The 27474-nt window shown below is 36.2% G+C and overlaps 1 protein-coding gene across 16 annotated transcripts in view; it reads left to right on the plus strand.

The window, feature by feature from the left end:
* Window positions 1-27474, plus strand: part of SYNE1 (spectrin repeat containing nuclear envelope protein 1) — a 546282-nt gene that overhangs the window by 435603 nt on the left and 83205 nt on the right. For all 16 annotated transcript variants that reach the window (XM_030928648.1, XM_030928649.1, XM_030928634.1 and 13 more), the window contains 13 exons: window positions 211-387; window positions 1073-1228; window positions 5887-6042; window positions 7069-7239; window positions 9609-9742; window positions 10123-10327; window positions 11984-12166; window positions 12782-12928; window positions 16150-16304; window positions 17453-17600; window positions 19622-19716; window positions 23006-23240; window positions 24882-25076. In XM_030928648.1, coding sequence (XP_030784508.1) covers window positions 211-387; window positions 1073-1228; window positions 5887-6042; window positions 7069-7239; window positions 9609-9742; window positions 10123-10327; window positions 11984-12166; window positions 12782-12928; window positions 16150-16304; window positions 17453-17600; window positions 19622-19716; window positions 23006-23240; window positions 24882-25076 — 2157 coding nt within the window. The remainder of the gene's footprint in view (window positions 1-210; window positions 388-1072; window positions 1229-5886; window positions 6043-7068; window positions 7240-9608; window positions 9743-10122; window positions 10328-11983; window positions 12167-12781; window positions 12929-16149; window positions 16305-17452; window positions 17601-19621; window positions 19717-23005; window positions 23241-24881; window positions 25077-27474) is intronic.

Below are 27474 nucleotides of genomic sequence, written 5' to 3' on the forward strand. Positions count from 1 at the left end.
TATTTCTGTGTTTATGTTCATATAAACATATACAAATATATATATTCAGCTTCCAAAAATAATGAGTTGTGTGAATACAGACAAATTGTGCCATTTTAGCTGAGTTATGGAAGTGATAATATTAATATTGAGGTTACTTAAGGCTTTCCAACTCATGGAAAAATAATGAGACATTTATTGTATAATCTTATTTTCTCCTCTTTTTTTTAGGGTTTTAAGATAGACATTAACTGTAAACAGCTGACAGTGGATTTTGTGAACCAGTCTGTGCTACAAATCAGCAGTCAGGATGTGGAAAGTAAACGTAGTGATAAGACTGATTTTGCTGAGCAACTTGGAGCAATGAATAAAAGTTGGCAAATTCTGCAAGGTCTAGTAACTGAGAAGGTAAGCCATTGGCTTGCCACCGTCCAGATTTACATGAAAACCCCAAGAACAGGCACACTCTGTAAGGAAGACTGAGTTCACGAGTAGTGTGGCTATACTGGGCAAAGAACGCTTCCAATAATACTGCTGAAGGTTAATCACCCTAGACTTTCTTTAACCTGTTGATGATTTTCTCTTTTACACTCTGTGCTCTTTGTATATTTCATGATGTTTCAGTTTTCTAAAGATGCCTCTTGATTTATTTTGCCTTTGGTTCAAGTTGACTTTAGTCCTTTATTGCTTCCCAATAATAGTCATTGATTCATACTTTATGAAATTCATTTATTAAATCAAGCTTGTCCAGCCCGCGGGCTGCATGCGGCCCAGGACGGTTTTGAATGCAGCCCAACACAAATTCGTAAACTTTCTTAAAACATTATGAGATTTCTTTTACAATTTTTTTTTTTTTTGATCATTGGCTATTGTTAGTGTTCGTTTATTTTATGTGTGGCGCAAGACAATTCTTCTTCCAGTATCGCCCAGGGAAGCCAAAAGATTAGACACCCCTGTTTTAAATCATGTATACAATGAACTGTATTTTAAGCATTCTTAATTTGGAGAAAATGCTGGCTGGAATAATTAGCCTGCCAATGATTTGATTTTATTAAAATAAAGTTGCAAATTTCATTTTATTGTGTTTGTTCAGATCCAGCTGTTGGAAGGGTTATTGGAATCTTGGTCAGAATATGAAAATAATGTACAATGTCTGAAAACATGGTTTGAAACCCAGGAAAAGAGACTAAAACAACAGCATCGAATTGGAGATCAGGCTTCTGTTCAGAATGCACTGAAAGACTGTCAGGTAACTTGTCCAGATGGCTAACATGAACCATCTCACAATTTCATGGCATATGCTAATGTGTTTGTAGGCCTTGAGAGTTGCAAGTTAAATTTTTTTTAAAGTTGGATATAGTAACAAATTTTGCTGATTATGTGAGTTTATAGGTTTTTTTAAATAAAAAAATACATTAGAGTTTTTCACTTGTTTTTAAAAATTTGAAATTATGAAAATTTTCAAACACACTCATAAGTAGAGAGAAATGCTGTGACCCCTATATACCAAGCATCACATTTAATAATTATCAAGATTTGCAACCTGGGTGACATGGTGAAACCCTCTCTCTACAAAAAGCTACAAAAATCAGCCAGATGTGGTGGTGCTATACCTCTAGTCCCAGCTACTCAGCAGGCTGAGGTGGGAGGATTGCTTGAATTCAGGAGATCAAGGCTGCAGTAAGCCATGTTTACACCATTGCACTTCAGCCTGGGTAACAAATCAAGACCCTGTTTACAAAAAAAAAAAAAAATTGCATAAATTATTTCTCTTTCTAAAATAGATTTCATAGTAAATACCAGACATCATGTCACTTTATTCTTACATGCTACAATATATATCTTTGAAAACTAGAATTTTTCTTAATGCATCCATATTATTATCACCATCAAAAGTTTAATAATTCCTAATATTATTTTATGTTCAACTCATAGTCTTATTTCCTCAGTTGTCTTTAAAATGTCTTTTTCACATTAACTTATTCAAAATAAGGATGCAGACAATATCCATACGCTACATTTGCTTGTTAGATCTCTTAAATATTTTGAATATTTTTTTAAGACCATAACCTGTTGCAGAAACTGTCAATGGGTGCCGTGTTCAGGATTGGCCTATGAATGTCCTTAAGATATTGTTTAATTTTTTCTTCTCTCCTCTGTATGTCCTATAAATGGAAGTTAGCACTAGAGGCTTGGTTGGATTCCTGTTCACCTCCTCTGAGCAAGCACTTCACAGCGGACTTCCTACTAACTATTAATTGTTATTATATTATTATTAATATCCTATTATGAATTAATAGAAAATATCCATGTTACTTCCTCTTTTGTCACATGGGGAAGTACACAGAGTATGCTTGTTCTACTCTGAGGAATGAGGATTGAAAGTTCAGGTGAAGCAGTAGCATTCCAAGTGTTTTCCAGTGACTCAGGGACACACAGGTCTTCTTGTGTACCCAAAAGAAAAGTGAGCTATTGCAGTTAATGCTGTAATAAGATTTTTGAAAATAATTCATGAGTTCATATAATGTTACAGATTATGACTGTTCTCTTATAGTGTTTCCTAAAACAATTGAAAACTCAACAGTGAAGTAATTCTACAGAAAAGCTTCTCTCTGCAAGTCTTATTTTTCTATTCTGGGTTTCAAAAAGAAAGAACTTTGGTAATGATCTCTCTTCCAATCATCATGTTTTCTGTTTGGGACACATATACAGAAAGGTATATTTAAGCACTTCATCAAAGCTTTTTGATTCTGAAAAGGAAGAGAAGTGCTGGCTCCCCAGCTACTGGATTACAATTTTGAGAATGCATAAAATTGATAAAGAAAAATATCATGTAAAGAAATACCTTGAAATAATGATAGTTTTTTATTTAATTATAAAAAGCCTCGTGTCAGAAAATGGGTGCTTAAAGATTGAAGATGAAGAATATGCATCAACTAGTCTTATTGCATTTCCGATTTTCCAGAGGCCAATGGTATTTCTGATTTAGGCCGTAAAATCTAAAATCTACAAATAATCCAGAATTTCAGCTCTTTACTTTTGAGGACAGAATGTCATAACTTTCGCTGAGTTCCTAAGTTAAAATATATCCATTGAATTTAAAAGGTAATTCTGCGTATTAGAATTAGCAAAGTGGGTGCCTTCTGGTTGCATGGTTGTGATAAACTTTGCTGTTGAAAGACTGAAATACCACATTAATATCATTTGCATTTTCTTTTTTTTTTTCCAATTCTTTTCTTCCATACTTTTCTTTTTCTCTTTCTAAGTATTTTTTTCTTCTCTTTAACATTGCTTTTTTTGCCATTTTCCATTTTGTTCCTTTTCCTGTTCATGTCTTCTATTTAACAGGGAGACACCTTACCATCTGGAAAATATAGCAGCAGCTAGACCATGTTTTACCAAGTGTAGGACCTAAGTTTTAGTCTTTCAGAGAGTCAGGTCAGACAGTGTCAGGAGGAAAAGCTTAAAGTGTGGTTTAAAGAACTGTGTACTGATACTAATTCATGATTTCAAATGAAAAGTCATTTAGACAGAATGAAAGTAGCCCATATAATTATTTTGGGACATCACATATAAATAGATCACAGTGGCCTAACTGGAAGGTTCTATTTGGCTATACTACAAGTCTTGTTAGAGTTGTCATTTTGGAGAAATTGTTTTTTGGACCCAATTCAAGCCAGTATACTTAAATTGGTGACTGGATTCCAGTTTTATTTTGTTTTAAAAATCTTGAGTATTTTCCCAGTCTTTAATAGGTGATTTATTAATTTAAACCAACATAAAACTGATATTTATGAATTAACCCAAGTTAGGAATGTTTTATTGCTTTTAAAAATGGTAGGTTTGGCCTTTCCCGTTTTTGATCAAAAACAGAATCATCTTTTAATTATTAATGAAAGCAAGGGAAACACACCTTTATTTTTTACATAATATATATTTCAGCCCTGTTTCCCTTGTGGGTTTTGCTCTTATACCAACATACATGTGCAGGGCATTTTAGAAATAGTTTCTAAGCAATGGAACATTCATTTAATATTCCTCAGTGAGAAAAAGTTAGCATCATAGAATTGAATTAGAAACTCAATTTCTATGGTTTCCATAGAAACTCAATTTGTAATGGTTGAATTTTGAAATCATATTAAAGACATATTGGAAGGATTGTTTCTGGTCTTTTAATCTCTTTACAGAAATAGAAAAGTTCTAAATAGTAAATTAATTATATTTTCTGTACTACACGAAGGACCTGTAACCCCAGTAATCACTATATTTATTCTCTGGTAATTATCAAAGCTGTCAAAATAGTGACAAAATTATAGAGTGGAAATAAGAGAACAATATGAAAAACAAAAATGATCACTTTAAGCTGCCAAATGCGTGAGTTTCTAACTAATTAGCCAAAACAAAAATAGCTTCATGATAACTCAGTAGAGAAAAATAAATAAATTCGCACTGAAGCATGGCACATTGCCAAATGGCTAAACATAATAATATCTTACATTTAGCTACTTTTTGACAGCTTAAAATATATTTTGTATATATTTATCTAATTTTATCCCTTTGGAGTAAGCAGAAAATGTGTTATTATTTCTATTTTTAAAATTAGATAGAGAGAGATTACCAAGTTGAACCACAATAGAAACAGAAATAAAAGAAGCAAAAATTATTTTTAAGGAGACATGACATTTGAAATTAATATAACAGAGACTGGACTCCTCATTAACACCTTAGCAGCAGCACTGCTCAATTTCAATCTTATTACCTATGTATGGATCATGAGGGGGTATAAAAAATATTTTTTATACAATTGAGGTGTTATCCAAAGTTACAGTGTTTGGGAATTTTCTCCATTCTAATCTCCAAGAACTACAAATCTATTCATACTTCTGAATATGGGACTGTAACCATGCCTTAATGCCTGACTTTTCATGCCACCCCAACATGGGATTTATATTCCCTCCACAGTTTGAGGTTCAGCCGACTCCCTTCTGGTATCAGGCTGGGAGTCCATAGGCTCCAAAGACTGGGTTCTAATCCCCACTCCAGCCCTCACCAGCTCTTTTACCCAAGACACGTCAGATGACTTGATCTTCAATTTATTTATTTATAAAATGCTGATAGCAGTCTCAGCCTGCTTCACTGAGCTTCTCAAATTTTCGGATGGCATTAAAATAGAAATTAGGGTTATGATACAGGTTCAATATGAGCTCCAGATCTTTTCTTCATTTTGCTTTTCGTTCTTGAACATTTTATACTGACAATTATGAATGCATATCCCAAAGAAAATGAGGATTTGATTCATCAAAGAAGCCTGAAATCTTTCAGAATCATGTAGAATTCAGGGTATTTTAGAGAGAGAGGATCATACAGATGATCTTTTCCCATCTGAAATCAGTCTTCTGATTTCCCATCTGAAGAAACTGAGACCCAGTAGAAATTTCTCACCTACCCAAAGTGTCACAGCTTTATAGTAGTAGAAATGTGACTAAATCTCAGATACTAGGACCCAGAATACCACATTTGATCACATTTCTTCCTATGGGGTAGGCAGCGTAACTTTTTGAATACCAACATATATGAACTTAATAATATAAATAACATTACAGTTTCTGACATGTATTTCTTTCCTCACAGCCTCTTGAGAAAATTACATAGTACCATTTCCTTATCTGGTAGATTATCAAATTTTACTTTTTTAAAGTTATGCTGATTTGCCATGTGTAAAAAGATGACTTTTTTTGCATTTGAGCATAGGAAGAAGTACTTCTGTGGAGTGCCTCTTCTGAAAGAGATAAGCTTTTTGGATTAGTAAAAGGTTTTTAGGACATGAAACTATAATGGCTCAATTTCAGTGCACCCCAGAGTTCCATAATAGAACAATTTAAAGTGACTATTTTTTAAATCTTTCAGGATCTGGAAGATTTGATTAAAGCAAAAGAAAAAGAAGTAGAGAAAATTGAGCAGAATGGACTTGCTTTGATTCAGAACAAGAAAGAAGACGTCTCTGGCATTGTCATGAGCACACTGCAAGAGCTCGGCCAAACCTGGGCGAATTTAGATCACATGGTAATATTGCTTGCCGAAAGCCAGCTCCAGGACAGTGTTTGCCAGCTCTGTCCAAACTCGGGGTTTTGTTTTTCCTAAAGTAACGGAGGAAATAATCAAATCTATACATTATCTCTTTGTACTTTTAAGGCTGCTTCGTTATCCTCTTTTTTTTTTTTTTTTTTTTTTTTTTTTTTAAGTCTAGTTTCTGGTGTTTTCTAGAATAAGCCTTTATTTTAAACATTACTCTCTTAATGATCTCATCCATTCCCATGGCGATAGATCATTCTCAAACGTCTGTCTCCAGCCTAGGAAAGGATATACAAAATGGATATCTGTATCTAAGTGATACAGACCAAACTAAACACTTTTCTGATAGAGATAAATAAGTATAAAGAAGGAGTATCTTAGATGTTTTGTCTTAAGATATTTATCTGAGTGTGTGTGTGTGTGTGTACACACATGTGAGATAGATATAGGTATTGATGTAGCTATAGATATATTTCACTTTCGGGGACCTGACTACCTGGATTGAAATTGAAATCTCTCACATTCTAACAGTGTAATCTTGGCTAATTTTCATTACCCCTTAGTGTCTCAGTGTCCTCATCTATAAAATGGGGATAATGATTATCCTATCTGAGACATAAGATGTTGTGAGGATTATATGAGTTAATGCATTTGAAACACTCATTTAATACAATTCTTAAACTGTTTTATTAAAAGTATCAACCTCTTATGACTTAAAAATATATATATACACACATATGTGTGTGTGTGTGTGTATATATATATATATATATATATGTTACCCTTTTAAGCATTTCCACTTAGAACTGAGTGTTTAAAAGTGTGAAAGGCATAAATTTCAAAGTTGATACATTTTACCTTTGAAATATTTTTCTTTTAAGTTTTGTTTGTTTATGATACCTGAAACCCTGATGAAGTTCTTAGATGTTAATATTTTCCCATCAATTGAATATATATTCTATCATTCCAGATATTATGAAATTATAAGCAATAAGCAATGTTTGTCTTTTTCAAAAGGTTGGACAATTAAAGATACTGTTGAAATCAGTGCTTGACCAATGGAGTAATCACAAAGTGGCCTTTGACAAGATAAACAGTTACCTCATGGAGGCCAGATACTCTCTTTCCCGATTCCGTCTGCTGACTGGCTCCTTAGAAGCTGTGCAAGTTCAGGTGGACAATCTTCAGGTAAGGAATTAATTTAACACATCCTTAACATTCTTTTTAATTTCAGAAAACTGAAAAAAATGGAGACATCATCCTGAAAAATTGCCATATGTTGTTTACACTTAATTATTTTTTAAGATCTTTAAAATTAATTTTACCTGTGTTATTGTTACTTAAGCAAACTTGTCTGTGTGTGCCAAATTCTGGATTAGCTGGTATATAACTAAATGATTTCCAATATCCTGTTGTAAAAAATATTCACATTGTCTTTTATACAATGATTTTATGGCCAACTCAACCTCCTTGATTCATTGTTGCTGCCTTTTGTTTTCCTTTTCTCTTCTTATCCTGCATCTCCAAACATATTCCAAGGAATGTTCAAAAGAAAACAAAGAGAAAAATGACAAAAGTGGTAAATGTTTAAACCATCCAATTGCTTCCATTCGGTAAAATATCAGTGGCCTATCCAGCGTGTCCACAGAATCTTCCTTTCTAGCACTTACTGCTTGGTTTCCTGTGGGTCCTTTGTCATTGTGTCCATCTATAATGATATCCCTGATGTTTGTCTGCAGCATAGCACTCTCTCCTGTCTCAGGAGTGTGTGCAAATATGTGAGATAGATATAACTTTCTTAAGGAAATATATTTTTTAGGATAGGGTGGGAGGGAGGACAAATTTGTTTATATAATTTCTTAACCCTTCAATTGTTGTTAAAGGTCACTAAAACTTCTTATGAGGATGGTAAATTTAAAAGCACATCTTATAACATTGAGGAGGTTAGAAATGCTTTTTAATTTAACGTATGTTTAATACTTGCAAGAGCTGTCTTAAGACATGAAAGGATTAAGTGTCTTTTCCTTGACTGTTTTCATTTGAGGGTAATCAGATATTGATGTTAAATGATACTCGAGTTTTGTAGCCTACTTCACCTGTGGAGTTTTTTAAAGAACTGAGTCTGTCACCTCAGCAGTATTTCCAGGGAAGCAACTTTCTTTCCGTTCCCTTACTGGTCCTTGGTAGAAGACTATTTAGATAGGCTTGGTGGAAGATGCCAAATCTGTCTGATAAATATTCTTTGCTTTAAACAATCTTGACATATACAATGCATTATTATTAATTATAGTCTCCATTCTGTACAGTGGATCACTAAAGCTTATCCCTCTCTGTCTAGCTGAAACTGTGTTCCTTTTGATCAACATCTTTCTTTTCCCCATCTAATTCCTTATCCCATGCCCTGGTAACTACCATTCTACTCTACTTCTATGAGTTCAACTTTGCTAGACAAAAATGGAATGTATTTGAGGTAATGATATGTTAATTAGCTTAATTTATTCATTCCACAGTATAAACATATATCAAAACATCATATAGTACCCTACAAATACATACAATTATTATTTGTCAATTGAAAATCATTTTTTTAATTAAAAATAATTCTTGGCAAGGAAGAACACCCAGAGATAAAACTTGCCAAAGCTGTGCCTTGTTAGTCTTCATCTTCGGGAGTTTGTGGTAGAAGCACTCTAGGTGTGCAATAAAATAGACACATGACTTTGGCTTTGAGTGCCAAAGAGATCCACAGTTTGGCAGATAGCACATTACGTACACCATTGTCATGACTTTATTAGAAACAAGAGCTTGGCGTAGCAAGGAAAACGAGCACCTAAACAAAGGATTTCTCAGCAAGGCAAATTTACTTCTGCAGAAGGGTGCCACTCACACTTCTGGCCACTGCAAGAGCACACTGAACAAAGGAGAGAAGGAGTTTTTATCCCTAATGCAGTCCCGATCCCTGCATCCTTCCCCTGTTGGCTAGGGTTGAACCACATAATCTAAAATGACCCTGACTGGCTAAGACTTAAACTTCTCCAATTAGGGTAAATGTGTGATTCGCAAGGGAGGGAGGGGGTAGAAGTGGTCCCTGTGTTACAGCACATGGCATGTTTGGACATGTCTGGCCAAGTCAGGACACAACAAGAGTGGGAGGGTTGCTCGCAGGCCAGAAACAAGAAATTACAAGGAGGTGGGCCTCTGAACCAAGGACAAAACATTGTACAATTAAACCCTTTGAAGAGGAATTTACCATCTCTGGCAGCTTCCTACCAGACAATGGACAAGGGAGCCCTATGTGAGCTTTTCCAGCAGAATCCAAATGCCAATAGAAGAAGGCTTCATTGCTAATAACCTCTTCTCATAGTCAAAATAACAAAATCCTAAAAAAGAGAATAAATGATTATCTAAAGAAAGCTGATAAAGCATTGATGCTAAGTCATGCCTGGTTTATACATGTATATATGCATATTTATGAAAACATATACAAATTCCTTTTAAACTTGCTTATTAAAATTTAGATCCTGTTGTGTCATCGGTGGGTCTTTTTCTTTGGGCAGAATCTCCAAGATGATCTAGAAAAACAGGAAAGGAGCTTACAGAAATTTGGTTCTATTACCAACCAATTATTGAAAGAGTGCCACCCGCCTGTGACAGAAACTCTTACCAATACACTGAAAGAAGTCAACATGAGGTATGGAGTATGTTAATTTTATACACTATTTATATCACAGCCTTATTATAAATAATGATATAATTAAAACTTAATGACATTTTGAATTTGAGCTACATAGATTCTGTCCTTTAAAATTCTCTTTCACAACATGAATTTAAGGATAAATAAATGTAGTGAAGAGATTTAGAAAGAATTAGAAGTACTGTACACCCAAAGATTGCCATCATCCTCATTACCTACCCTGACACTATGAATATGAAACAGTAATTTTTATTATGTTAACTAGAAATGAGTATGTCTATATTCACATGAACCAGGATCATGAAAAATAAAATAGCAAATATCAACATTTGGTGAGAGGTGGTAATCTGCTCATGAGTGTTGATTATTATTTCCAGATGGAATAACTTGCTGGAAGAGATTGCTGAACAGCTACACTCCAGCAAGGCCCTACTTCAGCTTTGGCAAAGATACAAGGACTACTCGAAACAGTGTGCTTCGTCGGTTCAGCAGCAGGAGGATCGAACCAATGAGCTGTTGAAGGCAGCCACAAACAAGGACATCGCCGATGATGAGGTTGCTACATGGATTCAAGATTGCAACGTATGTTCAGGAGCTATCTTGTTTTCCCAATATGCCCTTCTTAGACTGCCCAAGTTTAGCTTTTGGTCTCTGTAAGCTTTGGTATGTTTCTCTATATGAGACAGTTATCCAAAAATAATTGTCTTAGGATCAAAGAGCCTGCCTGATTTTCAGAACACAGGTGCATATGCATCAGACTAAGAGGTCTCCTCCCATTGTTTTATTTTTTAAAATGAGTAGTTTTCTATTTTTCCTAGTGGAATTTAGTCAATGTGAAAAGTTGAGGCTCTCTGTGTTTTCTGGGATGGTCAGTATAAGACATGACCATATGGGGAATAATGTTCTATCTTTAAAAAATCTTCTGTTCCAGATCTTGTCCATTTACATTCATTATCTCCTAGGTAAGCATCTACACAATAGTTTCATCTAAGATATTAATGGTAGAAAGAAGTCTTTCTCTCCTGATTTACTGTTATACTTCTTTTAATAGCTTTTTAATAATTATCTTTTTCATTATAGCTGCCAATAACCTACTTAAGGGTTTAAGGAACAGCCCTTCTCTTGTTTCAAACATTACATGGCTCTTACTATTTGTCCTTATTTGTCTTTATTTTTAAGAGCTTGTTACAAGGATCTTTTAATAAACTTTTCCAAATCAGTTTATTAGAATTAGGCAAGCTATAAAAACTACATAAATAAAAGTTTAACCTAGTCTAATATTTTCAACCTGAATAATCACTTTAAAGCTAAAGATGGATATTTTAAAATAAAGATAATACAGTACTTTTTTCATCCATATAATTTATATATACAAGAACTGTCATTTTCAATACTCCTGAATTGAAATATACGTTGTCTGTTGTCTGCATCAAGCTTAAGGAGCCGTTTGTTTTTCTTTCTCTCACAGAAGTCACTGCCTAGGCATAGCATGACTGGGTGGGATTCCAGCAACAAGTAGAAGAAGCAGTCACTTGTCATCTCTCAATGATAGGATAGAAAGCAGAAATAGGGAATTTCCATTGGCTCATATTTTTTTAAACTGTAAGAGGGTCCCACAGAAAGTGGAGGCAAAGAGATGCCATGGAAAAGAATGGGAATACAGGCTACTCTTACCCCCTGCTCACCAAAATCATCACTGTGTTCTGCACCCTACTGAGATAGGAGGTTGTTATACTTGCAATAACATGGCCACACATATAGAAGATACCACTGACAAATTCCTGGTGTGTATAATAATAATAGAAAAAGGAAAAATATAACATTTTGTTTTCAATTTGACATGAATTATGTAGAGGCGGGAAAAAAACTGCCAAAATATTTCCAGTTATTGGCTCTACTCTTGGATCATGTTTTTCTTGTCTTGTTTATGTATGTTTTTCTGCATTTCCCCAAGGTCCTATAATGAACCAACATAGCTTTTACTAACAAAAGAGTAATTACATATATATATATCCATAGGTTACATATATATAATGTATGTTTAAAATATTAATATGTATACATAGCATTTTTAAAAATTGCAGTGCTTGATCATTTTTCCACAGGTGAAGGTTATTTAGCATAATAATTTGACCAGTAGGAATTGTGTGTTTCTAGATGTATAGCCCTTTGCCAATTGCTGTTTATGATAAGGAGTATAAACATGCTTCAGAGTGGGCATATTTTCACCTTTTATAGGACCTTCTCAAAGGACTGGGTACAGTTAAAGACTCCCTCTTTGTTCTCCATGAGCTGGGAGAGCAACTGAAGCAACAAGTGGATGCTTCAGCAGCATCAGCTATTCAATTGGATCAACTCTCTTTGAGTCAACACTTGTGTGCCCTAGAGCAGGCTCTCTGCAAACAGCAGACTTCGTTACAGGTACAGAACTCCTGTTTAGTATCTTCTATAAATTGGGTGTTCTCTAATATCTGGGCACAAATACAGAAAAAGAATTCCTCATCGTTGCAACAATACCTCCTTCAAGACTAAAGAAAAAAACAAGTAAACAAACTTGGAAATTCTGGTGGGGACGATGAAGGTGGAAGTTTTGCGCTGTTCTCTGCAAAATAATTTAAAAATCGGTTTAAGATGCAAGTCCCTAAACCAATGCCTGCCACCATGGTCTGTTCAATTAATAAACACTAAGCGGCTTTAATATGAATATTCATGTTTATTTAACTTAGACTATTACAAGAATCAGAAGATTTTTCAGACCTGTTGTTTGATCAAGTATTTAAAGAATAATTTTGATTATTATTCACTTATGGTGCATAGAAATAATTCTAGTTTTTAGAAAAATTACATAAAGAAGATTTAAATTGTTATAGCTTTGTTTTTTCAGTAGGAATGATGTCTTGAGAATGGCAATTTGATACAAGAATATGACAAATAATTTTAATATCCACTTGCCCTTTTACTAGACTTTATTAAAATACCATTTTTTTTTTTTTTTTTTTTTTTACTAAAATATCAATTTCTTTTGTGGAATAAAAGGCTGGAGTTCTTGATTATGAAACCTTTGCCAAGAGTTTAGAAGCTCTAGAGGCCTGGATAGTGGAAGCTGAAGAAATACTACAAGGGCAGGACCCTAGCCATTCATCTGACCTCTCCACAATCCAGGAAAGGATGGAAGAACTTAAGGTAAGTGTGTTAATCTGAGTCCCAGATCTTTTACCATCTGTCTTCAAAAATTTTTTTTTTTTTTTTTTTTTTTTTGAGATGGCGTCTCACTCTGTTGCCCAGGCTGGAGTGCAGTGGCATGATCTCGGCTCACTGCAACCTCCACTTTCCGGGTTCAGGCGATTCTCCTGCCTCAGCCTCCCGAGTAGCTGGGATTACAGGGGCACACCACCACGCCTGGCTAATTTTTATATTTTTGGTAGAGATGAGGTTTCGCTGGTCTTGAACTGATCACCTGAGGTCAGGCCTCCCAAAATGCTGGAATTACAGGCATGAGCAACCACGCCCAGCTCTGTTTTCAAAATCTTAGGGGAAACTAAAAACTGATGTAGACCCACTCTTTCTTTCAAGTGAGCTCCCAGTGAGACTTGCTATGGCAAACAGTGGACTGTGTGCTGGCAGTGGGCACAGGCTGATTTCCCAGCTCACTCCTGGAAACCAGCTCACTCCTCCCTCTTTCCACCGCTGGAAACCACCTCACTCCTCCCTCCCACTGCTGGGCCCTCTCCATGTTCCTGTGCCCAGTCCATCACCTCTCTATTAACTTTTGAACCTCTCCTCTCTGTTTCTAACGTCATCTACTCCTAACTCAAGCTACTCCTATCTCTCTGAGACCCTACAGCCGCTTCCCACAGATCTGCATCCACCCACCCAACCTCCCCTCCTCCTGGCTGTCAGAATGACCTTTTTGTTTTCTTTTTAAGGATTTTACTTAATTAGCTTGATTTAATCATTCTACATTGTGTGAAAACATCATATCATACTCCATAAATATATATGATAATTTGTCCATTAAAAATAATTTAATACTTTTTTTTTTTGACACAGAGCCTTGCTCTGTCGCTCAGGCTGGAGTGCAGTGACACGATCTCTTCTCACTGCAAACTCCGCCTCTCAGGTTCACACCATTCTCCTGCCTCAGCCTCCCCAGTAGCTGGGACTACAGGCGCCTGCCACCACGCCCAGCTAATTTTTTTGTATTTTTAGTAGAGATGAGGTTTCATCGTGTTAGCCAGGATGATCTTGATCTCCTGACCTCGTGATCTGCCCACCTTGGCCTCCCAAAGTGTTGGGATTACAGGCATGAGCCACCACACCTGGCCTAATTTAATAATTTTTAAAAAGAAAAAACAAAATATTTTACTTAATTGTGATTTTTTTTTTTTTTTTTTTGAGATGGAGTCTTGCTCTGTTGCCCAGGCTGGAGTGCAGTGGCGTGATCTCAGCTCACTGCAACCTCCGCCTCCCAGTTTCAAGCAATTCTCCTGCCTCAGCCTCCCAAATAGCTGGAACTACAGGCACGTGCCACCATGCCCAGCTACTTTTTGTATTTTTAGTAGAGATGGGGGGTTCACTATGTTGACCAATCTGGTCTCAAAATCCTGACCTTGTGATTCGCCAGCCTTGGCCTCCCAAAGTGCTGGGATTACATGCATGAGCCACTGTGCCCTGCCAATTGTGAATGATTTTAAACATTCAATCAAGTAAGCAAAATAGTACAACAGACATGAAAATTTTCTTGTGTTATTCCCTTGGTTAAAACCCTCAAGGGTTCCCACTGCTCTTAGGGAAAAGACCATATGGCTTCTCAAGGCGGCATCCTGGTCCCACCTTTCCTAAGGATCTTACTCTGCTGTGCCATAGTCCATCTCCCCTCCAGCCACTCCAGCACCACTGTGCTCCCCAACATCTGTGCATGTGATATTTCCTCTCTCTGGATTTGTTTTCTTGTCCTCATCAGCTTACTCCTCACTAAAAAGAGTAAAGTCCTGGTAATTTTGTTCAATGTCACTCTCTTAGGAAAGTCTCCACTATCTGTCCAGGGCCAGGCCCCCCAGTAACACGTTTTCATAGCACACTGTTGTTTTTCTTCCATGCTGTATCACCTCATTTAATTACACTCCTGTGAGTAGGGGACTACTGTTGCACTTTCGACTACTAGAATAGTATCTTACTCCCTGTAAGTGCCATGAGGGGAAGGACTGTGTCATGGCTATTTTGTCCATTGCTAATGTCTACCCATGGAAATTATGCCATTTTATAGTTATATTTTGGTTTCAATACTTGAGATTTATTCTTTCTTCAGAAAGCATGAGTCTTTTGCAGAACATGCCAAGAGAAAACACACACATAGCCAAAGGTGGCCTGACATTTTTTCCTTCCTGTAACCAATTTCCTAGATGGAGATAAGAACACCCATGGGGAAACCAGAACCAACAAGGTTGTCCTGTGTTTGAAGGGAGAGAAGAGAGCTAAAAGAATAGATTGCCTTTTGGTTAAGTCTCACCAGCTGTGGGGTTGGGGGTCAGAGATCTAAAACTGGAGCTCTTACGGCAGTGTGTGGTCACTTCATAGCTCAAGTGAAATTTTATTTTCTCTAGCAAGAACCCAAGGAGGTTCGTTTACCCTCTTCCATTTACTAGCTGGGTGGTCTGGAGCAATTTACTTAGTTTCTGTGCCTCCCTTTCCTCCCTTGTGAAGAGGGAATAAGCAGCATGACTTACCTCAAGTGATCGTTTTGAGGATAAAATGAGTTACTACTTGTAAAGCTCTTAACAATGCTTGATTCACAGTAAATGCTCAATAAAAGTTAGCTATCGCTGTCACAACTTTTATTAGTTGTGAATAATAAAGGAGGAAATTAACATGAACAAATTAAACATAAATGGTAAAAAGTAAGGCCTTTTACTTATCAGCATAATTTTCATCCTTAAGCAGTTCTATCAAGAATTATGTATGAGTAAATAAATCAAGAAAATAATATGATACATGTAATATAATTACATGAGTAAATAAATCAAGTAAATAGTATATGTAATATAATATATGTAATAAAAATCAAGTAAATAATAGAATACATGTAAATAAAGTAAATAATATACTTGCATGTATAATCCATACAAGTAAATAATATATCAAGTAAATAATATAATACATGTAAGTAGTCAATAAAGGATAATGAGTAGCTTGAGTAGCAATAGCAGCAGCAGTTTAGACTGAATAGGAGATTCTTCTTTTTGCTATTTGTACCGCTAGAGATTGTAAGTAAGTGGCCTAGAAATGCAGAGCCCAATAGACCGAAGACCAGCTACTTCCTGAAATCAGAAATTCACTGTGCGCTTTGAAAAAGCTTTGCATTTTTTGACCGTGGTGCTAAACCTACTTTTAAATCTTCCTTCTAGGGACAGATGTTAAAATTCAGCAGCATGGCTCCAGATTTAGACCGTCTAAATGAGCTTGGATATAGATTACCCTTGAATGATAAGGAAATCAAAAGGATGCAGAATCTGAACCGCCGTTGGTCTCTGATCTCCTCTCAGACTACAGAAAGATTCAGGTAGAGTAAACAAGAGGTGTCTTGGTTGCTCCAGTCGTCTTAGTCTGGTTTGTGCTGCTATGTCAAAATACCACAGAATGCGTAATTTATAAAGAACAGAAATGTTTAACAGTCTCACAGTTCTGGAGACTGGGAAGTCTGCTGTCAAGGTGCTAGCAGATTCAGTTGTCTGGTGAGGGCTGCTCTCTGCTTTCAAGAGGGCACCTTTTTGCTGCATCCTTGGGAGGGGAGGGTTACTGTGTCCTCACACAGTGAAAGGCAGAAGGGTAATGGTGCTGAATGCTGTGTGAATCCTCTTTTATAAGACCCTTAATCCCATTCACAGAGGAGTCCTCATGGCCTAATCACCGTGTAAAGGCTCTGCCTCAGAATACTACGAGCATTCACCATTAAGTTTCATCACCTGAATTATGAAAGGGACACGTTCACACCATAGCACCAATGTGTCAATAGACTATAAGCCCATGACTTGTGTATGTTTCTAAATTCTGATCTTTCCCATAACACTGACAAAATTTGAACTAAAAGTGGGAAATTCAAATTGTAAAGTCATTTCTTATGTTTAATGTACTGAACAGCACTTTAATCAGAAAACTCTTTTAAGTAAGAATATATTAAAAGTATATACATAACTTTTATCATTTTAAAAAGGTACATTTTAAACTTTACATTTTTTCAACTGTCTTTCTTCTTCTTTTTTTTTTTGTGATGGAGTTTCACTCTTGTCACCCAGGCTGGAGTGCAAAGGCGCAACCTCGACTCAATGCATCATCCGCCTCCCGGGTTTAAGCAATTCTCCTGTCTCAGCATCCCAAGTAGCTGGGATTACAGGCATGCGCCACTGCACCCGGCTAATTTTTGTATTTTTAGTAGAGATGGGGTTTCACCATGTTGACCAGGCTGGTCTTGAACTCCTGACCTCAGGTGATCTGCGCTCCTCGGCCTCCCAAAGTGCTGGGATTGCAGGCATGAGCCACCATAACCGGCCTCTTTCTTCATTTTTAAAAAAAATTTTACCACCTAACATGAAAGCTTTGTGGTAGTCCAATGAGAATTGGGCACAGAGATTATTTAATCTAGTTTTATATGCTAGAGATATAAGAATAAGCAGCAAAATAACCATTGTTCTTTGCCCTTTGTTCTTTCAGCAAGTTGCAGTCATTTTTGCTACAACATCAGACTTTCTTGGAAAAATGTGAAACATGGATGGAGTTCCTAGTTCAGACAGAACAAAAGTTAGCAGTAGAGATTTCAGGAAATTATCAGCATCTTTTGGAACAGCAGAGAGCACATGAGGTAAGTTGTATCAGTAGATTTGAGGGTAAGAAGAAATTTGTAGGCCCTTGGAAGATGCTATAAAATGCTGTGTGAGAGAATTAAAATCATGCCCTTTGCCCTGAGTGTCCAAATACATGCATCATTTTGCCTTCTTTCTTAAGCTTGAGGTTTTGATAACTTAACTATAACAATGTAGTCCTATTTGCTGCTCTGATTGGGTATAAGCACATGTCAGCCTTCAGTTCCTTGTAAAGTATAATGCCAGAGTTGTGGTTAAAGGTTACTTACTCAAGACAGGCAAAGTTGGTGGAAAGTGTATAGATCGTTAGAAAATTTTCAGCTGGGTTAGAGACTACTTTAATATTGCCAAGGTCAATTGCTTAAGAGACTATGCTTTGATCAAAAGTCTTTAAAAATGTTGTGATCTTCAAAGAGCATATATGAATTTTATACCAGGAAATCAATCCATCAAATGTCTCTCCAGGTGTACCTCTTGATTAAATTGCATTATAATTATTTCTTAATAAACAAAGAGGGAGAAGAACTATATACAAAAAGTAAATTAATAAATTTGCCCACTGTTAGTCCTTATGTTGCTGTTTACTGGTGTAACTAAGTTGGTCTGTGTGTTTATGAATTATATGCACACGAAGAGATAAGTCTTACCTAAGAGAAAAGAAAAACAATTCAGAATTTTTTAAATAGAGAATTTAAAGATATCTAAGGTATTTTTAAATCCAGTTTTATTGAGTTGACAGATGATGAAATAATAGAAAAAAACAGCAATGAGATTGCGTCTCACTCCCACAAGGATGACTGTAATGAAAAAATAGCAAATGTTGGTGAAGGTGTAAAGAAACTGGAACCCTAATACATTGCTGGTGGGAATGTAAAATGGTGAAGCTGCTTTGGAAAACAGTTAACGTAGAGTTACCATATAGAGTTACATAGAGTTAAATAGCGTAATCATATAACCCAGCAATTCCCAGTATATCCTAGGTATATATTCAAGATGAGTGAAAATATGTGTCCACACAAAAACTTGTATAACTACATTGTTTATAGGAACATTAGTCATAATAGCCAAAAGGTGGAAACAACCCAAATGTCCATCAACTGATAAATGGATAAATAAAATGTGATATGTCTATGTAATAGAATACTATTCACAATGAAAAGGAATAAAGTACTGATGTATGTTGCAACATGTATGAACCTTGGAAACATTATGCCAAGGGGAAGAAACCAGTCACAAAAGACTACATATTGCAAGATTCCATTTATATGAAATGTCCAGAATAAGTAATCCATAGAGACATAAAATAGATTAGTGGTTGCTAAAGGCTGGAGGATTGGGAGGAAATGGGGAATGATTGCTAATGAGGATGGACTTTCTTTTTGGGGTGATGAAAATTCTAAAATTGATTGTGGTAATGATTTTAAAGTCTGTAAATATAATAACACCACTAAATTGAACATTTTAAATGAGTGAACTGTATGGTATATAATTGTTGCTCAATAAAGCTGTTTTAAAAACAGTAGAAATAATTAGAAGGACCTGCTGTTGAGTTTTTTTAAATAGTGAAATAAATTTATTAACCTGACTGAAACTTAAAAACAGTGAGTTTTAAAAGACAGAAAAAGACTGGGCTATTTTTTTTTCTTTGACTTCTTTAAAGGCCCTAAGCTATTCTCTACGTTTTGAATATGGACCATATATTATACACAAATTAAACCAGAAAACAAATTGTGTGTTAACTTACTTTATTAGGTGTTTTTGAAAGAAAGAAGAGAAATATAATTCTACTTTTAGTCACCTAGTTTTAGTAAACCAAACACTAAACTTTATCTTTGAGTGTATCTTAATTGATAATTTTAAAATAAATGATTCCTAAACTGCAGGATTTCACACATTTTCTGATTCAGCTGGTGATAGCTTTCAGAGTCTTGCTAACACTAGAATATTTGGAAAGTTATCAGAGAACCGGTCACTAAAATTAGGAACTCTAAAGTATGTTCTTCTTTTTTTAAAATTGTAGTTGTTTCAAGCCGAGATGTTCAGTCGTCAGCAGATTTTGCACTCAATCATTATTGATGGGCAGCGTCTTCTAGAACAAGGTCAAGTTGATGACAGGTAAGATCTTTGATAAATTATTATAAAGAAAGGTTCCAGTAAATTAATCATTTTCTTTTTAATGAGCAGATTAGAGGGCATATATCCAATCTTCCTGAGGCGATTGAACTGTAGTGGAGCCTCAGTAATTGGAGGAGAAGCTTGTCTCAATCTCTGAAATGACTGAGTATTGAATCTTTTTAGAGAACTGCTATTATATTATATGAAGGGCATAGAGTAATTGGAAATCACCTAGCCAACCTTCACTAGTCATCTGTAGGAAATGGAATTAATGAATAGATCAGCATGAGCCATATCAATGACCTGTCAATGGTTTGTAAACAGATGCTTCTAATATTCTCACATAATTACAGAATTTTTTTTTTTTTATAAAAGGAGCATAGAGATCACTAGCCCATCTTTCTTACTTATAGATGAAAAACCTGAAATCCACAAATGTGAACAGATTTGACCAAGGTCACAGAACTAAGTAGCAGCAGAATCAGGCCTGGTGCTCATGTCTGGTTTTCAGTCAGTACTGGATCATACCAGCCAGCTTTCTCATGCCATGAGAATTCTTCTGTGTTTGAAAATGGTTTGCTACCTTAAGTCAGATTACATGCTGCCTGAAATCTTTCTTCCTCTTCATATACAATAGAAAATTATCTCTTTATTAAAATTAGAGAGGTAAAAATTTATCTTCTCCCCAGATTTATGGCAAGTGAGATGACAATTTCATACTATATTTATATTTCCTAGAAACAATATTTACTTTATCTAATCTACTTTCCATGGTGATATTTGAGTATTAGCCTCATGTATTCTATTACATATGTATACCTTTCTCATATTTAGGAACCAGTAGTTGTGACTATAATTAACTTGATACTTTTTCAAAAAATAAAAAAATAAATTAAGTTTATTGAGAGTTTCGTCTTTAATGTTGTAGAAGCAATTTCAGTTTTAAGTGGATATTTCTTTGGAAGTGCATAAAAGATCTTCGTGGTTAAGCTTGGAACAACAAAATGTGATATCATATTTATTCTATTTTAAGTAAGCCAAACTTAAATATGAGCTTTCCTGAGAATTTAAGGCCTTGAAAATAAAACAAATACAAATACAATTAACTTTTATCTTTTGCTTTATCATTTCTTGGCCAACTCTCTAACAATATTATAAATGTTTGAGTCATTAAGTAAAATAAAAATTAAATACTCACATGCAAGCCAGCATCTACTAAATTTTAAATACTAACATTTAGGGAAAATACACCAAAGAGATGAAAATGGGAGGTTAGACTTGAGGATAAAGAATTTTGAAAGTTGAAGGAAAAAAAAATCAGATTAGAACCTACTGACAATAAGAAGGCCCCAGATTGCAAGTGTATTGTGTTCTGAAAGTTAATTTGTGAGTTATGTTTTTTAGAGCTTCAAGTTCGGCACAGGGAACAATGTCATGTTTTAAGTAATTCCTCATGCTGGCAGGTAGTTTGGGACAGCTTGGTTGTATCAAGAGAGGGTGGGGAATCCTAGGAGGCCTTGGACGGTTACGTGATAGGGAAAGCAGGATTATATGGTATTCTCAAGTCCTGGAGTTGTACATTTTCTGCAATGACAGACGCTTGTAACTTTTAGGGAAGTATCATGAACCTAATTCATCGCAATTGAATGCTACTGCATTGATTATATACAGCAGAATTTCCTTTCAAAAACAGAAGTCATCATCAAAATCTAAGTAGCTATCACATGAATTTTTTTTTATTTTTATTTTTTTTTTGAGACAGTGTCTTACTCTTTCACTCAGGCTAGAGTGAAGTGGTGCTATCTCAGCTCACTGCAACCTCCACCTTCTGGGTTCAAGTGATTGTCCTACCTCAGCCTCCCGAGTAGCTGGGATTACAGACATGTACCACCACACCCGGCTAATTTTTGTATTTTTAATAGAGATGGGATTTCACTATGTTGGCCAGGCTAGTCTCAAACTCCTGACCTCAAGTGATCCACCCACCTTGGCCTCCCAAGGTGCTAGGATTAAAGGCATGAGCCACCGGTCCCGGCCCTTTATGGATCTATTTTTAAAATGAGAGGGCATACGAAATTTTTTGCAGGGGCTTTATTTAGTACATTTTATTTTTAATACTTGCTTTCTTAATGTTGACTGTATATTCATCTTTTGTTTAAGTTGAGTCATTAAATAAGTTTCTAGGACTAACAGCATATTTGGTTACAAAAATCAAAGTTTATAGTGGTTCTGGATAATAGGAAGTTTCGAGAAGATATAAGTTCAGAATAGTAAGTCCAATTCAAAGTTGCTTCTACCCTCAAGAGAAGAGGATAAACGCAAAACTATTATAGTAGAGAAGTGCAAGCATTTAGTATTTAGTATTAAAGTACAATATTACTTGCACTTTATGTGTGAATAACACTGTAATCTACATAGAAACTCATTCTGTTTGATATAGGACACACCCTTACTAGCCAGTTCTAGAGCCATAAGTTAAATATTAAATAAAACTTAATAAAGAACTACCTGTATTTTTTCAAAGCTAGAAAACAGAGAGGTAAGAACACGTTAGCAGATCTGATATTCTTTAGCCTGAACTTGAGAAATCTTAAGGAAAATTTATTATTTCTAAATATATTAATGACATTTATATAGACTATGATAACAGGTTTTCATCTTTCTAAGAATAAAGGGAAGTCAGCCTACAATGTAGAAGAGATAATTCAGATGAATGTGTGGAATGATTTGCTAAAAGTTGGGGCTGTTTATTATGAGGGAATACTGAGAGAGTTTATGGAGTACAGTTTTTAAAAAATCTTTTTAAATCACATAGTTTGATTCCAGTGGCTTATGATTCGAACTGAAGACAGAGGTTCTATATAAGCCTTGTTCCACATGTTTTCCTGCAGTGTGGCCCACAAGACGACATCACCATCACCGGCTGCACGCGTTGCTATGGAGCTGCGTAGGATTTGCAGCTATTCTCATTGCACCTGCAGCTGTCCACTCCTCCCCTTTCATGCTTTCAGGGAGAGAGAGTGAAGGACAATGACCTTATTGTATATTTGCCTTCAACCTAGGCTGAGACATGAAAACACTCACCATTTGCAAACACCGGTAGTTTAATTTAAAAAATTAATTACAATAGACCCAATAACCCAATAATAGATCATGGCATGATATTTGAAAACCACCACCCTAGATCACTTCTCAGGGCTTAGGGTTGTTGACAATGCATACATTGGCTGATTGCATAACTGCATCCAAGATAACAGTGTTTTTTACCATGTAATTGTTTCTTCACTAGGGATGAATTCAACCTGAAATTGACACTCCTCAGTAATCAGTGGCAGGGAGTGATTCGCAGGGCCCAGCAGAGGCGGGGGATCATTGACAGCCAGATTCGCCAGTGGCAACGCTATAGGGAGATGGCAGAAAAGCTTCGTAAATGGTTGGTTGAAGTGTCCTACCTCCCCATGAGTGGTCTCGGAAGTGTTCCTATACCACTGCAACAAGCAAGGACCCTCTTTGATGAAGTGCAGGTAAGATGCAAAACACAGTGTTCTCACACCTCTTAGGCATTTCCACCGCACTCTTTACCTTCGCCTCGGTTTTTCAAAAGGACTCTAGAGTGACATTGCAACTGGGACAAACATTGTTCTCAAATGTCAACAGAAATATACAAAATGATTGCAATACAAAGCCCATATCTAATGGTGAAATGATAGTAAGCCCCAGCCTCTCACAAAAGCTTCTCACACTTCACACATTACGGCCTGCCACAGCTCACTAAATCCCAGCGGGGATGAAAAGGTAATGGCAAGGAAAGAAAAACTTCATGTTGCTTGCATACATTTTATTCTTGAGCAATTTAAACACATAACTTAAGTACTCCAAAGAAGACAGGAAGCCCTGTCCTGTTTGAGTTATTTGTTCATTTCCAGGTTGCCCCTTACCTTTGGGCTTCTAGCTTCTTAGACTGATACCTCCTATCATTCTAGTGAGTTCTTCCCAGTGTATCCAATGTACCCAGTCAGTGTACCCAGTCAGTGTACCCAGTGACTCTTCCTTTAAAGTCACTGTTCTTTGGTTCCTTTCTCCTCCAGATTTCTCTGGGAGCCCTCATTTGCAGACATGACTTCAACTGCCCCCTACCAGCAGAGAAGGGGCATATCGGTATCTTCTGGTCATATTTACCTGCTGTACTTTCGACTCGTGTTTCCAACCACCTTTTGGGTTTATGTCTATGTGCATCACAGATGCCTTGTACCCTGTGGATCCCAGCAGAACCTGTGATCTCTGGACTGACTATTCTCCCTTTCCCATCACACTTCCAGGAAGTATCATCAGTCTAGGAATCCTAGAATAATTTGAGAGCTATACTTCTCCTTGTCAATCACCCCCTTATCTAGTCTCTCCAACTCTATATCCCTGCTGCCACTGCCTTGGTTAGGTGCTCGTGATTTCTTGCCCAGGTAGACAATAACTTCCTAATCTTAGTATATCCAACACATATCCTTCTTCCATTCTACTTTTACTTGATTCCTGAGTGCTTTTATTAAAACTTTAATCCAAACATCAGTATTCTTCTGTGAACCCCAGTCACTTTTAGTATAAAAACCAAATTTCTGCAAGATGTGGTCTGGCCTCATCTCCTACCAGTCTCTCACGTGCCGTCCACACTCCAGCCACTGAAAACCATACTTAGTTTCCTGAATCTATCGTATTTTTCTCATATAGTGAATGTGCGCATCCTCATTTCTCTGTGAGAAGGTGTCCTCTCCTCCACTCCTGATCACACTCATCTCACCGCACCAGGTCCTTCTTAATCTGGTGAAGTTCGCGTCTCGCAAGACTCATTCAGCCTTTATTGCTTTGAGGAAGCCTCTCTGCCTCTTGATGCTCCCCCTGGTGGGTCAGATGTCCTTCTGTATTCCCAGGCATCAGTAGAGAGTGGTTCTTATTGCATCAGTTGTACTTACCTTGGAGACAGAAACTAAGCCTATCTCTATTGTATTCTCACTCATTTATTCACTGGTGCGTGCGTGTGCGAAGCACCACCACAATAAATGCTTGCTGGATGAAAGAGGGCATGCTATGCTCAGTTAGGGCCATTTAAAAAGCCTTATAGGAAGGAAACGATGAAAGAAAGAATGAAAATAAAAAGCTATGGTTCCTTTCAGTTCAAACAAAAGGTGTTCCTGCGGCAACAAGGCAGCTACATCCTGACTGTGGAGGCTGGCAAGCAACTCCTTCTCTCTGCGGATAGTGGCGCTGAGGCCGCCTTGCAGGCCGAACTCACTGAAATCCAAGAGAAATGGAAATCAGCCAGCATGCGGCTGGAAGAACAGAAGAAAAAACTAGCCTTCTTGTTGAAAGTAAGTTCGGTTAGAAAAAATCGAACCAAAAAATTCTTTTAGTCGTTGTACTACTTCCTCCCATTGTTATTCTGCAAATCAAATAATGAAATTATGAAATAATACCCTGCAGCATTTTGATCCTCAGTGTTTTATTTAAGACTTTGTCTTATCTTGAACAAACTGGAAAAGTTTCCCAATTTTCAGCATTTAATTTTTCAGGACAACCTCCCAACAAAGTAAAGTCTAATAAGACTGTCTAAGCCATGAATTCTGATTAATGGCCAGTGTGAAACCTTAGCCATGTGATGACTTTATAAATCCATACAGAAATTCAAAGGGTAGGTTCCACTCCCTAATCTGAGACTCTAAAGTGGTTTTCAAGATTGATATCTCTTCTCTTAAGGAAGGGAAAAACCAATCCAGAAAGATACTCTTGATTTATCTTAGCTGATCCAAGCAAGTTGCCATGAGATAAAATCTCCAGGAGGTGTATTAAGCCCTTAGTTGGATGCAAATCACATACTGATCACACAGTAAGTTTTGGAAAGTGTAGATTTATCCGGACCTCCCACAATATACTTTTCTCTCTCACTCTCCAATTGCATGTATAATGCATAATTAAATGAGCAGTTTCAAAAGGACAGGGCCTCTAAAATAAGATAATCTCAAATTAAAATCATGGTAAACCAAATGACCTGGTTAACTTATCCTATCTAAGCCTCAGTTTCCTCATCTGTAGAGTGGGTGTATAATTTCACCATCTCCATGTGGCCATTGTGAGCACTTCATGAAATAATGACAGTGAATCACGTGGTACCTTACCTGGCTCATACTGAGCACTAAATGAATGATAGTGATATCATAGTTGATGTTATTATGATCTTCAAAAGTAAAGACAACTAAATGTTATGGTCCTGTATATGTTGATAATTACCAACACTTGAATGAGGGTATCTATTAAATTGGGCCTGTCACATGTTCGTATCGAAGGTAATGACTAAGATTTTGTTTTTTGTTTTTTTTTTAATACTTAAAGTGTGCACACCCACTGGATTTATATTGAATTTTGTTTCATAAAATATTGCCTTCTGTGTAGGAAGCAATCCATCAAAAATGCCACTGAACATCTATAAAGAGCTATTATTTGCACACAGCACAATTTCATCAGTAATATAATATGCTGAGTTCATTTTCTTCTTTTTGCTTTTAGGAAAGGATTTAAAACGTTGTAACTCATCCTGTAGAGAACATGTTAATCATTTTTTTTTTAATTTGTGATGTGATTTTTGGAGATGTTTCCAAGACTTAATAAGGCATGATGTCTGAGTCACTACATTTGCTTTTCTTGTCTGTCTGTTTGTTGGTGTAGAAAACATCCACTTTAAGAGATATTTGCAGGCTCATGACATTACGTTATTTCCTTATAATTCATGTCATAAAAGGATTTGGTTATAGATTTAGAATCTAAGTCATCCTTGAAAAGAGGAATCCCTCTTCTCTTCTTGTTAAAGTTTATTTTATTTTGACTCTTAACACTACATCTTGTTTGCCTAAGAAGGAATTTATGAATCTACATTTTATTGTTTATATACCCTCATTTTAGTGTATTTTTTTTACCACAGCTATAATATTTAGCTTTTAATACTGTTAGTAAGTATGCCAAAAATAGGCATTATAATTTCACATTCTGTATGTTCCCCTTCTTCACTATCATCTCTTAATTTTGTTCTGAAAAGTAAGAAGCTAGTCTTTCTTTCTTTCTTGTTTTTTTAATTTTTGTTTTTGTTTTTGTTTTTTGTTTTTTGTTTTTGACACAGAGTCTCACTCTGTCACCCAGGCTGGAGTGCTGTGGTGCAATCTTGGCTAACTACAATCTCCACCTCCTGGGTTCAAGTGATTCTTATGCATCAGCCTCTCAAGGCAGTGGGATTACAGGTGCACGCCACCACGCCTGGATAATTTTTGTATTTTTAGTAGAGATAGGTTTTCACCATGTTGACCAGGCTGGTCTCGAACTCCTGGCCTCAAGTAATCTGCCCTCCTTGGCCTCCCAGAGTGCTAGGATTATAGGTGTGGGTCATGGCACCTGTGATGATCTTATCTCTTTTAGATCAATAAACCTTTGTCAACTGCATGTTGATTGAATTCAGGGTGTTTGATAGTTTTATTGAGAATGTTGTTTAATTTAAGCAGAAAGAGAATCTTTTTGTCTACTCTCACTATGGTTAGCATCGATGAGCTAATTGTAGCCTGGGAACACAAAGATATATATATATATATATATATATATATATATATATATATATATATATTTTTTTTTTTTTTTTTTTTTTTTTTTTTTTTGAGACAGAGTCTCACTCTGTCGCCCAGGGTAGAATGAAGTGGTGCAATCTCAACTCACTGAAAGCTCCGCCTC

Source organism: Rhinopithecus roxellana, chromosome 4 (assembly GCF_007565055.1).
Source record: "Rhinopithecus roxellana isolate Shanxi Qingling chromosome 4, ASM756505v1, whole genome shotgun sequence".
Lineage (NCBI taxonomy): Eukaryota > Metazoa > Chordata > Mammalia > Primates > Cercopithecidae > Rhinopithecus > Rhinopithecus roxellana.